The 18,974-nt window shown below is 40.9% G+C and overlaps 1 protein-coding gene across 1 annotated transcript in view; it reads left to right on the top strand.

The window, feature by feature from the left end:
• Positions 1-2,968: 2,968 nt before the first annotated feature.
• LOC309552857 (extracellular calcium-sensing receptor-like) overlaps positions 2,969-18,974 on the top strand; it is a gene marked incomplete at both ends in the record, with an annotated part of 45,873 nt that continues 29,867 nt past the window's right edge. Inside the window, one exon of the mRNA XM_082253768.1 lies at positions 2,969-3,051. Coding sequence (XP_082109894.1) covers positions 2,969-3,051 — 83 coding nt within the window. The remainder of the gene's footprint in view (positions 3,052-18,974) is intronic.

Genomic DNA, 18,974 nt, shown 5'->3' on the forward strand with positions numbered 1-18,974 from the left:
TATAATAAAAAAAAATCAAAATACAAATAAACAAATGCAACACACAGTATCTCACCCCTCACACTTTTGTAAATATTTTATTATATCTTTTTATGTGACATCACTGAAGAAACGACACTTTGCTACAATGTAAAGTAGTGAGTGTACAGCTTGTATAACAGTGTAAATTTGCTGTCCCCTCAAAATAACTCAACACACAGCCATTAATGTCTAAACCACTGGCAACAGAGCCATTTTCCCTCCCCGGTGTCATGTGACTCGTTAGTGTTACAAGGTCTCAGGTGTGAATGGGGAGCAGGTGTGTTAAATTTGGTGTTATCGCTCTCACTCTCTCATACTGGTCACTGGAAGTTCAACATGGCACCTCATGGCAAAGAGCTCTCTGAGGATCTGAAAAAAAGAATTGTTGCTCTACATAAAGATGGCCTAGGCTATAAGAAGATTGCCAAGACCCTGAAACTGAGCTGCAGCATTATGGCCAAAACCATACGCGGTTTAACAGGACAGGTTCCACTCAGAACAGGCCTCGCCATGGTCGACCAAAGAAGTTGAGTGCACGTGCTCAGCATCATATCCAGAGGTTGATATTGAGAAATAGACGTATGAGTGCTGCCAGCATTGCTGCAGAGGTTGAAGGGGGGGGGGGGGGGGGGGTTAGCCTGTCAGTGCTCAGACCATACGCCGTACACTGCATCAAATTAGTATGCATGGCTTTCGTCCCAGAAGTAAGCCTCTCCTAAAGATGATGCACATGAAAGCCTGCAAACAGTTTGCTGAAGACAAGTAGACTAAGTACATGGATTACTGGAACCATGACCTGTGGTCTGATAAGACCAAGATAAACTTTTTTGGTTCAGATGGTATCAAGCGTGTATGGCGGCAACCAGGTGAGAAGTACAAAGACAAGTGTGTCTTGCCTACATTCAAACATGGTGGTGGGAGTGTCATGGTCTGGGACTGCATGAGTGCTGCCGGCACTGGGGAGCTACAGTTCATTGAGGGAACCATGAATGCCAACATGTACTGTGACATACTGAAGCAGAGCATGATCCCCTCCCTTCAGAGACTGGGCCGCAGGGTAGTATTCCAACATGATAACGACCCCAAACACATCTCCAAGACGACCACTGCCTGAGGGTAAAGATGATGGTCTGGCCAAGCATGTCTCCAGACCTAAACCCTATTGTGGGGAATCCTCAAACAGAGGGTGGAGGAGCTCAGGGTCTCTAACATCCACCAGCTCCGTGATGTCATCATGGAGGAGTGGAAGAGGACTCCATGGCAATCTGTGAAGCTCTGATTGACACTTTGGGCCCAATTTGGACATTTTGACTTAGGGCTGTACTCACTTTTGTAGCCAGTGGTTTAGACATTAATGGCTGTGTTGAGTTATTTTGAGGGGACAGCAAATTTACACTGTTATACAAGCTGTACACTCACTACTTTACATTGTAGAAAGTGTCATTTTGTCAGTGTTGTCACATGAAAAGATGTATTTTTTCAAAAATGTGAGGGGTGTACTCCCTTTTGTGAGATACTGTACATACATTCCTACAACAAATGTAATTAAAGTGCATGTAAAAACGAAATACTAAATTTGTGTACACAGCGCCCTATTTGGCTTTGTAAATGATGATTAATAAAAACCTTCACGCCATCTCCAGCAACATCCTTTACCAGGCCGGTGTCTTTTTCAGCTGCAGGACTGAAAGAAAAAAAATGTCACCTATTCACCCTCATACCCTGTGTTTTAATATCAGCTTTACAACACTGCTGACTTTACAGCTGCTTCAATTTCAGCTGGTGGAGTTGGTCCTCTCCACCAGTTTATGGCCTGTGCTATACCACAGTGACAGGGAGCCAGTCACTATTTGTCTAAAAGGCCATGCTCTCCACAACCAGGTGCAATGCTAATCAGGAAAAAGCCTGAAAGCGCTTCCACCCTATAATCCTGTTTCAAATGAGGTCAGATACTTTATGGGTTCCCCGCTTAAAGCCAAAGGTATACGACAGTCAAAAGAGTTGGCAACTCGAAAGGTTTAAATCCAATCTTCTTTAGTGAAAATGATGTTGGGGTAAAAATCCAAGAAAAAAACAGTGGGCATGTTTCAGCCTATGCAGGCCTTAGTCATGGTTATGACTAAGGCCTGTATAGACTGAAATGCATCAGCTGTCTTATTCCTAGATTTTTACTCCAACACCCTTTTCAATAAATAACCTATAGAGTTGCTGACTTTTTTGACTGGTGTATGGCCTCCAATGCTAATGTCTCTTTATTTTGCTGCACCACAAGGTCAGTGGTTGGGTCCACATGACCACAGAAACATGGTCCAGCAAGCATATGTGAGATTAGTACATCTCTTTGGGGAAAATTTGATGTTGGCTGGGAAGGATTTAGGACAGGACATCTGGTATACCTGGATGATAGGAGCCACACTGGGCCAGAGACTCTGAAAGCTCTTCAGGAACACACAGGCTGAGAAGTGGCTGGTCACAAGTCAGCTTGTGCTAGGTCAGGTTATGTGTGACAATGGCACCTGCTGACTGCCCTTCAGCTGGGAAAGTTCATAAACCTGTACTTTCCCTGGCATATGTCCTGCATATGGTGGTGAAACAATTCCTGGTTGGGTACCCAGGTTTCAGGGTGTCCTGCACCATGCCACAAAAGTGTGCGGCCACTTTAGGCAATCATGCCCACTGAGTGCTCACCTAGCTGAAGTGCAGCATTAACACAAGCTACCGCCTGACACAGGATACACCCATGCATCTGGAGTTCATGCTGCAGCAGCTGCACCAGTAGCTCTATACCCTCACCACTTCTGTGGCTCCTTAATCAAGGCTTAAAAATATCTTGTTATCATTTGAAATTGCAACCAGAATGAATACCTGCAATGAGGAGGGGATTAGCAATAGAATTCCTCTAGTATTCCTGCAGGAGCATGCACTGCATTTTGTAATAGATGGGGCAATGGAGGCACAACAGGAGGAAGATGAGAAGGACTCCCTGTTGTCTCAGGGCCTCAGGATACTTTGCCTTATACCTCCAACATTGTAAGCAAGAGGCAGTTGGAGACAGAAGAAGAGTGTGGGGAGAAAGGGGAGAGTTGAGGTAAAGGTGGTAAAGAGGAAGAGGAGGGTTTGAATACCAGCAATGAGGAGGAGTGTTGGGGTTCTGGGGATGAAGAGGAGGGTTGTGATGCTGGTGATGAGGGGGAGGAGGAAACTTGGGGCAGCTTCAAAGAAGATGTTTCACCCCTCACCGATCCAAGGAATATGAGGTTTTATGCCACCATCCAGGAAGGAGCACAATGTGCCTCACTCAGGCAGCATGGCAAAGAACATCTGTCATATCTCCGGGTGGTAGGTGGATCCACTGGCCTGTAGGCATAGGTGAATGAGGAAGACCTAATGGGAAAAGGTTGACTTCTTCCCACAATGGGACCTTAGCTTCACACTTGTTGCTAAAATAGGCAGTGCTGTCCTTTATGTGAGTCATGTCCTCACACATTTCTGTGTTCTTCTACGTACCCCCTTATTGCCCCCCTTGTTTGCCATAGCTGCCATTACATATATTCAATCTGGTGTCTGGCTCCACCACACTAGAATCATAGCTATAAATTCATAGGCTGGCTGCTATCACAGAAGTTGGCTTTGGTGTGCCACTTGTTCTTGACACAGAGAAAATTGTCCTTTGTATGTTTCACTTTTTTAATGCTTATATTTTTTAAAATATTTTTTCCTTTTTTCATTGTAAGTTTTTCCCTCCCTAGTTGAAGCAAACATGGGCAGGGACAGCAATGCAACATGGGAGCATTTTTTTTTTTTTTTTTTTTAAGAAAAAGAAAGGCCTGTACTCAATCTTGTCCCTATGCAAAAAAATGTAAACATGAGTTCCTTGCAAGATCATACACTTGCCTGGCAGAGGTGATGGCTTCAAGGAACCCCACCTTGTAGGTAAAAGTAAAGATGGGAATATTATAACAAAAACATTTCTAAAAATGCAGACAAAACCAGATTAGAGCTTTTTATTTAAGAGGCCAAATGGTCTGTGAAAAAAGATAGAAAAGGCGGAAACATGACTGTGACGGTATTCACCGTCACTGGAGGTGAGGAGCAGATACTTAATGGTTGAATTGCTTCAGATGGGACAGCAATATTTGTCAGCAATATCTTCATATAGAAATATGAAGATTTAATCCTATTTTACACTTGGAGACCTAGACTGTTATAGACAATTGCTATAGAAGTCTGACTCCTAGATAATGTGTGTATTCCATGTCCCTGCATGCCAGACAGGCTTCCCTATTGTTTGTGTATTTAAATGGAATGTGTATTGTGTTAAAGTTTACCTGTCTCATTGTTAAATGTTAATGACCTCTCTTGTTCTGTCTGTCTTAAGATAAACTTATTATGGGATGTATATCTGTACACTGTATGAGAGTGTAAAACTCTGTTTTCATTGGATTGTGAATGCCAGGGCCTGTTCTCAACAAGGTCCACCTGGGCAGTAACCTTGTGGGGGAAAACTGTATAAAAGTATGTTTCTTGTTCAATAAATAGATATAGTTCACCCTCAATCTAGAGTCTTGTCTCTCATTGGGGGAATCGGCTACAAGGGATTGCTATGTCCTCCATACTCCCTTGGATAATCACTAAGCTCTTGTAAGAGCTTGTGTAAGAGCTTGTTCTGCTGCACTCTCTGGGGAAAGAGAGGTTCACCCACGGGAACCTGGAGCCTTGTCGTAGGTCCAGGGTGGGTAGGAGACGGCAAGACCCTAACCAAGCTGCGCCAGTTTGTGGGGTCTGAAGTAGTCACGGTGTCTGGTGGAGTGCTTGGAGCCCTTGGAAAGCACTAGGAGCATCCGTCAACGGAGGTACCCGGTCGGGGTGCCGGTTGATTCATTACAATGACCTTTTTTAACGCTGAGAGCTAAAAAGTCCAGACCTATCCATTTCCCCCCAGACAACAGTATTTTATATGTTATTTTATAATAATTGGAACAAAATTTTAGGATTAGCAGTTGTTTTTAATTTTAAATGTTTATTATGAAAAGCATGGGGGATTCTTTTTTTAGCCCCTACTCTTGTCAAGCCAAGATAGTGGGCAGGGATGTCAAAGCTGTAAAGAAAACATTTACAAGTGATCACATTCATGAATATCTGGGTGTTTAGCCTAGACAACAGTCTGATGGTGGCCCAATGTGCACTTGAGGTACTAGCCTGCCCTGATGCAAGTGTAATTTCAGAGAGAGAGCCTTCAAAGCAGCATGGTGAATTTGTGACTGAAGAGCTGCATTTTATTAACCTGGGGTACAGATGCTCGGTTTTTGGGTGGAATGTTTATATTTTTTGAGTGGGTGGTTCAGGGAATGTAAGCCGTCCTCTCAAAGGCAGCTCTGGAGCAAACTGTCGTCAACAACTGCCTGATGGTGAATTAATAGCTATAATTTAAAAATAAATGAATAAAATTAAACAAATAAAATAAAATAAATTACACATTGTTACTACAAATTACAGTTGATCATTTAAGAGGATAGCAGCCAGAAACATATAGATTTGCTCCGCAGTATATAAGCACTTTTACAAGGCTGCAATTTAAGAGAGAGAAACCAGCTTATAATGAACAAATAAAAATTACATTGAATTATTCACAGAAAAATTCCAGAAATATTGACAGCTGCAGTAGATTGCATTTTAAGAGGGAGATCTTAGACATTTTGGACTGTTATTATTTCACTGAACAAAGACAGAAAAACTGTTCAGTCCTTGTACCCTAAGTGCACTGGTTTAGTAGGCCAGAGTTTCACAGGTGGACAATAGGCAGATTTATAACCAATAATTCAAAATTAGAGTGCTTTATTCCACATTAAAATGCAAAAATATTGTTCTGACTCCATGCACAGTATTTACACATTTTTACTAGGTTGCATGTTGAAAAAGATGGACACTTGTCCACATTCTAGTATTTTACACACACAAAAAACATACTGTAGTGAATATGTGCACAATATTTAGGGACTTGTACTAGGCCACATTTAGACACACACCAGCCTACCTATTAAAATAAATAAATATTAGCATGTCTTTCATTGAGAAAGGCCCCAAAATATTGTAGTGAGTATATACACATTCTTAAACAAACTTTGACTGGGTCACTTTGTCAACAGGTCCCAGACAAAACAGCTTTTAATAAAAAATAAAAATAAATCAGCATTATAGTGTATTATTTTTTACTTTTTTTTTTTACTGTAAAATTTTCCCAAAATATTGTAGTACCTACAGTATGTGCACAGTATTTAGTCTCTTGTACTTGGCCCCAGTTTAAACAGGACCCACGCCTTCAATTTCACAATAAAAATTCAACATTGGACTATACTGTAATATATTTGCTAAAATAAGCCCCCAAAATATTGCGGTGCCTATTTTCACAGTATTAAATCTCTTGTACTTGGCCCTATTTTAAACAGGACCCACACCAGCTATTTTAAAATCAAGAAATCAACATTAGAATGTAATAGTTTAGAGAAAAAAAGCTCTCAAAATAATAAAATGTCTGTGTGCCTTGTACTGAATCACTTGTAATGGGCCCAATTTTGAACAGGACCCACACAAGCCATTTTAAAATCAAGAAATCATACACTTGTGCTCAAACGTCCCCAAAAGGCCCCAAACTCTGGTATGTGGTATAGCTGCCCATTCTTCTTGGCAAAATGTCTCCAGGCCATGCAAAGTCTTTGGTCATCTTGCATGAATCACACATTTGAGATCTACCCAGAGTGGTTTGATGATATTAAGGTCAGGAGACTGTGAAGACCACTCCAGAACCTTTAACTTTTTCTGTTGTAACCACTGGAGGGTCAACTTGGCCTTGTGCTTTATCATGCTGGAAAGTCCAAAAGCATCCCATGGGCAGCGTTCATGTAGAAGAATGCAAATTGTCTGCCAGTATTTTCTGATATCATGCTGCATACATCTTGCTATCCATTTTCACAAGATTCCCTGTGCCTTTAGAGCTCCCCCAAAACATCAGTGAGCCACTACCATGCTTCACAGTGGGGATGGTATTCTTGTCACTATAGGCCTTGTTGGCCCTTCTCCGAACATGGTCGTGACCATAAAGCTCTATTTTGGTCTCTTTACTCCAGATTACAGTGTGCCAAAAGCTGTGAGGCGTGTCAAGGTGTTGTTGGGCATTTTGTAACTGGGCTTTTTTGTGGCATTGTCACAATAAGGGCTTCTTTTTGGCAACTCGACCATGCAGCTAATTTTTGTTCAAGTATTGCTGTATTGTGCTCCTTGAAACAACCATCTTGTCTTTTCCAGAGCAGCCTGTATTTCTCTTGAGTTTACCTGTGGGTTTTTCTTTGTATCCCAAACAATTCTTCTGGCATTTGTGGCTGGATCTTTCTTGGTCTACCTGACCTTGGATTAGAATCAAGAGATCCCTGAACTTTTCACTTCCTAATACATGATTGACTGGAATATTCAAGGTTTTTGGTATCTTTTTTTATCCTTTTCTCCTTTTCTATCTTTATAAAGTGCAATTACCTTGTTATGCAGGTCTTTTGAGTTCTTTTCTACTCCCCATAGCTCAGTATCTAGCCTGTTCAGTGCATCCACATGACAGCTAAATAACTTATTGACTATGTATTACCAGACTCTAATTGCAATTTAAAAAGCCACAGATGTGGGAAATTACCCTTTAACTGCAATTTTATCTGTGTGTGTCACCTTGTGTGTCTGTACCAAGGCCAAACATTCCAGGGTAGGTAAAGTTTTGATCAGGGCCATTTTGGTGATTTCTGTTATCAGTATGATTTAAAAAGGAGCCAAACAACAATGTGATAATAAATGGTTTCATATGATCACTATCATAAGACATTTTTTTGGCATGATCAGTCATATTTTCGATATCAATGCCAAAATTTTCCTATTCTTGCCAGGGTATGCAAACTTTTGAGTACAACTGTCATTAGAGTGTATATTATTTGCTGAAAAAAAAGTCCCAAAACAATATAGTACTTGCGTGCACGGTACTGAATCAATTTTACTAGGCCCCATTGTGAACAAGACTTTTAAATCAAGAAATCAAAGTAAGGGTATAAATATTTCACTGATTGCCATTATGTGCACAATATTTAAGCACTTGTACTATGCCACATTTTGAGCAAGACCCACATCAGCCAACATGGTATTAAAAAAATGAATATTAACGTGCATCCCTTTAGCCTCCAAAATGATGTGGGGGGATGTTCACAGTCTTTACACAAGGCTGTTTTATTAACAGGACCTACATCTTTTATATATATATATATATATATACAGTATATATATATATATATATATAAAAAACCACTGTGTATTGTGTATTTATTTTACTCTAAAAACCCTCTAAAATATTCTAGTGAGTATGTGCACATTTTTTTAAAACATGTTTACTTAACACTAAACCTCAACTCTCCCTTCTTTTTTTAACTTAACTAAAAGAAAAAAATATAAAAGTGTAATTAACAACTTGCCGACTAGTCACTGCAGTTATACGGCGGCAGGTTCCCGCGAATCGCCATACCTGTTTGGCGGTCCGCGGGAGCATTCCTGGGATGCCTACTCGCCAGCAGGGAAGCCGATCTACGGGGCCGGCGGCCACGATTGTCCCCAGGCACCGGTGATCGCTCCCCGTGAAGAGAGAGCGGCGGTCTGCTGTTGTAAACACAGCAGACCATTGTTCTCTCTGAAATCAATACCGCGCTCCTGTGTTCCTCCTATTTAGGAACACAGGTCTCTGTATTGATTTCACAAGCCCACCCCCCACAGTTAGAAAACACTCCCTAGGCTCACACTTAACTTTTTGTTCGCCCCTGGGTTAACTTCTTCCCTGCCAGTGTCATTAGTACAGTAACAGCGCATATTTATAGCACTGATTACTGTAGTAATGTCACTGGTCCCCCCAAAAGTGTAAAAAATGTCAGTTAGGGGTCCCATCTGTCCGCCGAAATGTCACAGTCCCGCTAAAAATCGCTGATCGATGCCATTACTAGTAAAAAATAAAATAAATAAAAGTTACATAAATCTTTCCCCTAGTTTGTAGGCGCGATAACTTTTGCGCAAACCAATCAATATACGCTTATTGATTTTTTTTACCAAAAATATGTAGCAGAATACAAATTGGCCTAAAATGATGAAAAAATTAGATTTTTACATTTTTTTTATTTTTATTGGGAATGTTATATAGCAGAAAGTGGCAAATATATATAATGATGGAGGGGGTTCTAAGTAATTTTCTAGCAAAGAATACTGATTTTAACTTGTAAACAACATATGTCAGAAAAAACTCTTAGGATCCAAGGGGTTAATTTACAATTTTCTGTAAAATGTAATGCAATATGGCAACTCTGTACATCAGGGTCTCTGATAAGGCAGTACAGCCGATCCTCCTGTACCAGGCCTGGGCCCCATCAGTTTCATAGGTCCTCAGGAGGGCCGGCTGTACTGTCTTATTGCTGACACGATCCTCTTGTGCCTCCCTCTGCAGCGCTGCTTGCTTCTACACCTCTTTCTCCCTCTGGTTGTGCTGCAGGGGGATCGATTTTAGTATTGGCATGCCCCCGACCCCCCCCCTGCTTCCTGGGACCCCTGTGTGCCATCCCTTCACCTGCTGTCTGAGCCCTTCCGTGTACCTTTCCCCCACAACGCTGCCGGATTCCCTCCTCACCCGTAGACAGCTGCTGAGTGCACATAGGGGGTCATTTCCGGATAGAGAGCAGGGAAAGTCATATTTATCATCCCTTTCCTTTCCTGAAAGAACACAGTGAGTGATCAGTGTTGATCACTCCTGTGTCCATTCTTCACTGAAGCATAGTAAACTGCATTTTCTATGGTTCAGTTTGTGAATGAACAGGAAGCCTCTGAGTGCTTCCTATTCATTCATCTGTGCAGCTGAGGCTGCAGAGAAAGGGATTAATGAATCTAGGTTCTCCGTCACCTTCTCAATTTCAAATGTGAGTCTGTTTCGACCCCTGATATTTCACCAAAGCCCCTACCAGGGCAGTTAAAAATGTAAAAAATAAATAGATAAATAAATAAGTTTCTAAAAATAAATTTGAAAAATAATTAAAAAAAGTAAAGGATTCGTTCACGTGTGCTTTACTCTCTGAAGGGCAGTCAGCATTTGAATCGCTCACCAGAGAGCGTATGACAGGCAGTAAGGCGGCATATTGCCTCCTCGCCGCCTGCTTTAACCTTGTACTAGCGCACCAGCAACTGTGCGCTTTGCAGAAAAACACAGTAAGAAACAAAAGAATGAAAAATAGATTGCAGAACCAATAAAATATCGGCTATGTTTGGATTTTTTGGGGATTTATTTTTGGAGAATAAGGTGATTATTTATTGTCACTTTAAGAGTTTGCGGACTGCAAAAGGCTCCAGATTGCTAAAGTAAATACTGTTAAATTTGGTACTCATACATAAACTGCCGTATCTGTCAGAATCAGTCACATTTGCTGGCTAATTTTTTGGTCAAGGCCAGGTCTCCTGTAGTAGAGAAGTAGAAGTACACTATATTGTCAAAAGTATTGGGACACCTGCCTTTACACACTAAGGTTTAGGAGTGTGCAGTGATGCGCAGTCATGTTGGAACAGGAGGGGGTCATCCCCAAACTGTTCCCAGAAACTTGGGAGCATAAAATTGTCCAGAATGTCTTGGTATGCTGACACCTTAACCACTTTACCACCGGAGGATTTTGCTGTCTTACGTCTGGGCCACCTTTTGCGATTTGGCGCTGTGCGACTTTAACTGACAATTGCGCGGTCGTGCGACGCCGTACCCAAACAAAATTTACGTCCTTTTTTCCCCACAAATAGAGCTTTCTTTTGGTGGTATTTGATCACCTGTGCGATTTTTACTTTTTGCGCTACAAACAAAAAAAGATCGTTTATTTTGAAAAAAATAACAATATTTTTAACTTTTTTTTATATGAAATTCCTCCCAAAAAATATGTGAAAATCAATTTTTTTTTAAATTTTTGGCCAATTTGTTTTCTGCTACCTATGTTTGGTAAAAAAAATCACAATAAGCGTATTTTGATTGGTTTGCGCAAAAGTTATTGCGTTTACTAACTAAGGGAAAGATTTCTGTAATTTTTGGTGTTTTTTTTTTAACTAGTAATGGCGGCGATCTGCGATTTTTTTTGCGGGACTGCGACATTGCGGCGGACAGATAGGACCCTTGACTGACATTTTTGACACTTTTGGGGGTACCAGTGACATTACTGCAGTAATCAGTGCTATATATATGCACTGTTACTGTAAAAATTACACTGGCAGGGAAGGGGTTAATTTTATTGGAGAGGGAGGGGTTAATGTATGCCTGGTGCTTACTAACGTGTGGGGGGGGGGAGGTGACTGAGTGACTCAAGGACAGATCGAATGTTCAGCTTTTCTGAACACTCCGATCTGTCACTCCCTTTCACTTAGGAGATCCGACCGCTCTGTTTACACAAGCGGGCGGATCTCCAAACTAGATTCCCCAACGATCGGGGAAGAGCGGCAGCTACATGAAAACAGCTGAATGAAAACAGCGGGAGCGCGCCTACAGGGGGAGGAGTCCAGCGACGTAGGTCTACGTCGCTGGACGGGAACGAGCCACTGTGCCACAGTAGAGGCACAGTGGCCAGAGGTAAAGTGGTTAAGAGTTCCCTTCACTGGAACTAAGGGGCCAAGTCCAACCCCTGAAAAACAACCCCACACCATAATCCCCCCTCCACCAAATGATTTGGACCAGTGCGCAAAGCAAGGTCCATAAAGACATGGATGAGTGAGTTTAGGGTGGAGGAACTGGACTGGCCTGCACTGACCTTCCCAGAAGAGTTGAAGTTGTTATAGCTGCAAACGGTGGGCCAAATCAATATTGAACACTATGGACTAAGAATGGGATGCAATTAACGTTCATGTGTGTGTAAAGGACTGGACTGGCCTAAGTCCTGACCTCAACCTGATAGAACACCTTTGGGATGAATTAGAGTGGAGACTGGGAGCCAAGCCTTCTTGTCCACATCAGGGCCTGCCCTCTCAAATGCGCTATTGGAAGAATGGTCAAACATTCCCATAGACACACTCCTAAACCTTATGGATGGCCTTCCCAGAAGAGTTGAAGCTGTTATAGCTGCAAAGGGTGGAGAAACTCAATATTGAACCCTACGGACTAAGACTGGGATGACATTAAAGTTCATGTGTGTGTAAAGGCAGGCGTCCCAATACTTTTGGCAATATAGTGTATATTGTAGGCAACTTTGGCCATAAACATGCAACTCTAAGCCATATTTTTTTTTCCTGACTGAGATGCACAACTGAACTTTTTAAAATGAACAGAAAAACAAGTTGTATCCAGCTGTGGAATAATTATTTTCCCATGTAATTAGGCCATCATCTCTAAATAACATAATGACAGAAGTCAATTAAGACAATTAGAAATTGGAATATTCCACCGAGGTGTCTGAAGCCAATCAGAGACGAGTATGGAATTCAATTTATAGTACTCCAAAAACCAAGTTAGGGGTCACCTGACGCACACTCGCTCATCTGAACCTAGAAGGTTGCTAATGAAAGGTAAGCAGGGACACTATACAGTATATTATCAATATCATTCTCCAAGTCTTCCTCATTTCTATTTCTTCAGATTGTCTCCACTATCACTTCTACTCCATTCATGTACATTTCTGTCTATTAACCTTTTTTTTTGGTGCTATGCATATTTTTTAATAGATTTTTGAACAATTTCCCATAGTACAGGAAATTAACTCATGAGTAAAAGATATATATATATATATATAATATATATATATATATATATATATATATATATATATATATATATATATATATATATATATAAGATAGCACAGTTTTCAAAGGGTCCAATTCAAGTTTTGCTAGCGCTTGAAGTATGTAAATTTGGCCTTTTAAGCAATATTGCATGGGTGGTCACTTTAGTATGACTTACAGTATGTGCCATTACAGCTTAGCAAATTGGGCCCAACAGTGCATGATGTTTTCATCACCAAGAGGTTGTTGAAAACAAGAGTAGGGGTTGATTTACGAAAAACTGGAGAGTGCAAAATCTGGTGCAGCTCTGCATGGTAGCCAATCAGCTTCTAACTTCAACTCGTTCAATTAAGCTTTCACAATAAAACCTGGAAGCTGATTGGCTTCTCTGCAGAGCTGCACCAGATTTTGCACTCTCCGGTTTTAGTAAATTGGCCCCATTAGTCCTTTTTTTGTCCTAGAAGCCACAATGTATGTGAGATATATACAATTCTTTATCAGTTATAAAAAAAAAGTAAGCAATAAAAAGTAAATACATACAAAATATGGGAATCGTCTCCTCTTCTTTCTCTCCTCTTCTCTCCTCGCCTCTCCTCTCCTCCCCTCCCCTCTCCTCTTTTCTTCTCCCCTCTCTTCTCCTCCCCTCCTTGCCTCTCGTCTCCTCTCCTCTCCTCTTCTTTTTCACCAGTCCTCTCCTCTGGACTTCTTTCTCTTTTGTTCTTTACACTTTTCTCCAATTCTAGTAAATCACCCCCAGTGAGTCTCATTGTTGGACTATCAACCACATAGTATGTGAGATATCTGGCTATATTAAATTATTTACTAAAAAAAAAAAGTAAGAAATAAAATGTAAATAACTAAAAAATAAGGGAATCTTCTCCTCTCCTCTTTCTTTTATCTCTTCTATTCTCCTTTGCTTTTCTCTCCTGTGCTTTCCTCTCCTCTCATCTCTTTTGCTCTCCTCATCTCATCACCTTTCTTTTTTTTTCTGTCCAGTTGTCTACTCCGACATTCTTTCCCTCTTCTACTCTCCATTTTCTTCTATCCTCATATCTTATTTTCTTTCTCTCCCCTCCTCCGCTCTTTTTTATGTCTTTTTCTCTGCTCCCCTTTTCTTTCTCTCCTTTCCTCCTGTTTCTCTTCCACTCTTCTCCACTCCCCTTTCTTTCTACCATCACCTCTCATCTCCTCCTCTCTCCTTTTCTTTCCTACCCTCTCTCTACTAGTTTTTTCTTTTTATTTTCTTTTCTTTTTTCTTTCTTTCTTTCCTTTCTTTCTTTCTTTCTTTCTTTCTTTCTTTCTTTCTTTCTTTCTTTCTTTCTCTCTTTCTTTCGTGCAAGATTACCAAATCTCATGATATAAAATACAAATGAGTCTTTAAGATACAAAAACCAATGGGGGGAGACATCTGACACTTTTCGAGGATTGTTTCTCTTCTTCAGAGAGGTCTAAGTCTGAATGAGAACAGCCCATCAATAAGAGATGTACCTTGGGCCTTTCTTTGTTTTTTTGTTTCCTTGTTTGTTTCTTTGTTTGTTTCTTTCTTTCGTTCTTTCCTTTTTTTTCTTTCTTTCGTTCTCTCTTTCATTCTCTCTTTCTTTCTTTCTTTTTAAGGTGTAAGATTACCAAATCTCATGATATAAATTACAAATGGGTATTTAAGATACAAAAACCAATGGGGGAGACATCTGACACTTTGAGGATTGTTTCTCTTCTTCAGAGGTGTCTAAGTCTGAATGAGAACAGCCCATCAATAAGAGATGTACCTTGGGCCTTTCCAAACATGTTACATGTTACATGTTACTTTTTCTCTAATTATCCTTTCGATTGCTTTCTTTTCATTGGGCCATAAATGGACAATTCCAATAGCTTAATATGATAGGGCTAATTTATCCTTCTTCTCAATGACAAGAGAAATGTAAAATGTTAAGTATTGTGGGTCCCCAGTTCAGTATATTTATTAAATGCTAAAGGTCAGACGAACGAGGCAGACATCAAACAGTAACTATACAACACCATTTTATTTCATTAACTTTTAGTTCAAAATTCTAAAATAATATTTTGATTCAGCCAGTGTAAATGTAGGTGGTATAGGAAGAGGGATGGGGAAAACTCAAAACAACTCACAAATTCAATAAATGAACAAGAAATCCAGCAACTTCCATATATCCCACAAAACCCCAACCTTCTGCCTATTAAAGCTGTTTATCACCAAAGTATTTTTGTATCATTTCGATTTATGATTCTACATCCATCTGTTATATTTCCCTTTATTTGTCGGCCCATCTCTTTCTTACAGAATGCTTATTGGGTTCTTCATCTACTTTCCCACCTTGTCCTTATGTATTTCCTTCGGTCAGCCTCTTTCTTGCACGCTTCAAAGTGGTTCTGAGATTGGATATTTCCAAGATGGAGATATCTTGATTGGGGCGTTTATCCCTGTATGGACATCATGGATAGAACAGAGCTATTCATTCAGAGAACAGTACCAGCCCATAACCTGCACGGGGTGAGTATACCTCTTCTTTATTTTCTTCTTTGATTCGATTTAGATTGTAGAAGGTTAGCATTAAAATATTTTAATTGCTTTTACTTTATATTTGTGCCACTGATCCAGTTTCCAAAAAATAAATAATAAAACAAAAATATAATAATAATAATAATAACAATAATATTAATAAATAAATACATCATATTAATAATAATAAATCATAATACAAATATTATAAATAATAATAAAATAATCAAATTTTTTTCCTTATTCCAACTTTTAACATTTTATTTGTTATTATCCTCATCATTATGAGTCCTCTTAGTCTTTTAAGACTTTTTTTGCATAGCTGAGTGATATAGTTTGGTCAGTATGTTTCTCGGGTGTCCCCCATAGTCCTGCTCTTGTTATATGTTCCCAGAGAAGCCTTCCAGGCAAATTCTACACTGATCAGTCATAACATTATGACCACTGATGGGTTAAGTGAATAACATTAATTATCTAATTTCATCCGAAAAATAGTGTTGTATATTAGGAATCAAGTCAACATGTCGTCCCTGAAGTTGGTGTGTTGAAAGCAGAAAAAAATGGGCATTGCAGTTTGTTGTGTATGGGGTTGCATAGCTGCAGACCGGTCAGGGTGACCATGCTGACCCATTTCCACAGCCAAAAGCGCCTACAATAGGCACATGAGCATCAGAACTGGATCACAAAGCAAAGGTGGTCTGGTCTAATAAATCACGTTTTCTTTTACATTATGTGTGTGGCTGGGTACGTATGCGTTTCTTTCCTTGGGAAGAGATGGCACCAGGATGCACTATGGAAATAGGACAAGCCAGCAGAGGCAGTGTGATGCTTTGGGCAATGTTCTGCTGGGAAACCTTAGGTCCTGCCATTCAAGTGGGTGTTACTTGACATGTGCAACCTACCTAAACATTATTGCTGAATAAGTATACCACTTCATGGAAACAGTATTCCATGATGGCAGTGGCCTCTTTCAGCAGGAGAATGCGCTCTGCCAAAATGCAAAAATTGTTCAAGAATGTTTTGAGGAACACAACGAGTTTGAGGTGTTGACTTGACCTCCAAATTATCCAGATTTCAATCCATCAAGCATTTGTGTAATGTGCTGAAAGTCCTATCCATGGAGGCTCCACCTCACAAGTTGCAGAACTTAAAGGATCTGCTACCGACACCTTGGTTCCAGATACCACAGCATACCTCCAGAGGTCTAGTGGGGTCCGTGCCTTGACAGGTTAGGGCTGTTTTGATTGCGAAAGTGGGGACCTATTCAATATTAGGTCGGTGCTCATAAAATTATGGCTGATCAGTGTATATAAGATGCACAAATAGGTCATGTGTAAAGTTTATTTTGAACCATTTGCTGCCAAATCACATACCAGGAACGTCATTTGACTTCAAGTGGTTGTACCGGGGTGATGCCTGCAGCTGCAGATATCACCCCCGGTACCATTTATTAGAGCCAACGGTCGGCTCTTTTGTGATAGCAACTAGAGCGGTTAGTCAGTTGTTATTACAAGCCATGGGAGGGGACATCCCCCCTTTCCACCGGGTGACCCGAGCTACTAGCCGACACATCCCCCAGCTAGTCAGAAAACCAGATGAAAGCCGGAATTGGCTTTGATTGGTTCACCGCTATCGTAACCCAGAAGCGATGACATGACATCACTTCCAATTATTGGCGCCATTTTTAGAAAATCGGAAGTATTAAAAAGGCAAATCTTGGTGTTTTGAATGCTTTCAAGTGCAGAGGAGGGATTTGGGGTCCTAAAGACCCCTAGATTCCTCCAAAAAGAGTACCTGTCACGTGCCTATTGCTGTCACAAGGGATGTTTAAATTTCTTGTGACATCAATAAAATTGATCAAGAACATTTTTTTTAAAGCAACAGTATAAAAAAATAAAAAATAAAAAAATTATAATAAAAAAAAAACAACATTTTTATGCTACCGCCCCCCCCCCCAGTGCTAGTGCACAATGGTTGCCCTGCGCGTCAGTCCTGCACACACACAAACTGCGATTATCGCACACATGTGAAATATCGTCTCGATAGTCAGATCATGGCCAGCAATTCTTGCACTAGACCTTCTTTGTACATGTAGCACCCTCCAGCTGTGTTGGATTTTTGTTAGTTTGAGTAGGTAAATTGTCAGGCTTGGCTGGCAGCCAAGCCTGTGTGTTTTGCTGGGTAAGGTTTGAGTGACTCAGGGAGGGCTGGATGACTCACAGGCAGCATCTCTGAGACCTCCCCCTACTTCTGGAATTTGCTAGAAACTTCCAGAAGAATGGCCGAGGAGGTAAGGAGAAGCTGCCTGAAGTGTTTTTAGGGCCCCGACCAATCCCCAAATACTTAGGGTCAGCCCAGCTTGGGGCAGTGGAGTTCAGGTGGAAGCTGGAGATGGAGTTCCAGGCTGTTAGTGCTCCTTGAGGGTAGCCCCCTAGTCTGACCTCAGGCCTGGGTTCGGGTGCGGAAGGGACCCTCTTCACAACACACAAAGGTTTTCTGACCGGAGGCACGGGAGCAAATGGAGGACAGCAGGAGAACACTTCCGGGTAAATCTCCAGGGAGGAAGACAGCCAGATGGGCTGGTGAGTGATACAGTTGGAGAGGACTGAGAGGCATGCCTGAGAGGACTGGGATAGAGCAGTCTGCAATGAATGCAGAGTCAGTCTGGGAGGACTGTGGAGAAGTAGCCAGGAGGGCTAGAGAAAAGGGCAGCTGCAGCCAGATGGGCTGGCAGTGCCTGAAAGGGTAGTGCTGGTATCAGTAGCCACAGGAGGAGGACAGCTGGGCACTAGGACTGTGTAACACAAACAAAGACTAACTCCACTTTTATTGATAATAAAAAACATTCCGCTCTAGGTGATCTATGTACACTGCAGGGAGTTTAACTAACTTTGTTTCAGATTCCTACCTTTTCTTATTCCAAAGGAATAGCTGTTTGTCTGTCTGTGCCCATGTGGAAAGTAAATCTTTATGGGAGTTTTATAGCTATCAATCAGCTGCTGCACTTGCAGGGCTTTACTGAGGAAGTCTGCTGGGTCTGCATCCCTTTAGACATGATTTCCTATTGGGAGTATCTCACCAAAAATTACATTTTTGTTGCAGGGGATGCCTGAAATCTGTCTTAGTGCAGACTTCTGTGAAAATCGGTGAGACAATCAAACAAGCAGGAAATTATGTTTCTGGGGTGTTTTAAGTACACATTCTGTGTATAGAACACTCCCAGGTCGCCATATTGCATTTTACAGAAAATGACAGTGCTGCAGTTTGAAAAGGAAAGGTCATTTTTAATAACATTCAATTACAATATGACTTTGCAAATTGTAATACACTATATTATTTATTTATTTTTGTTTGCGATTTTGTTTCCAATGAAAGTGGAATGGAAAGTGTAGTTTCACCTTTACTCAAAAAATGAAAAGGTGAATTTACACTTTACACCTTCTCCCCCCACCTCCTTGGTCCCCGCTGTACTTACCTCTGTGGATGATCAGCTGTCACTGCAGCCAGGGGATTTGAAAGTACCGCTTTCCAAAATGGAAGTCCTATTAAACTGTTATTAAGCTTCAAAAAGTGTGTTACAAGGCATAAATAGAGCATAATTGTATAGAACGGTTTTGGAAGCCCCACGCAGCCCTGC

The sequence above is a fragment of the Pelophylax lessonae genome (genome assembly GCF_965119305.1).
Source record: "Pelophylax lessonae genome assembly, chromosome: 4".
Lineage (NCBI taxonomy): Eukaryota > Metazoa > Chordata > Amphibia > Anura > Ranidae > Pelophylax > Pelophylax lessonae.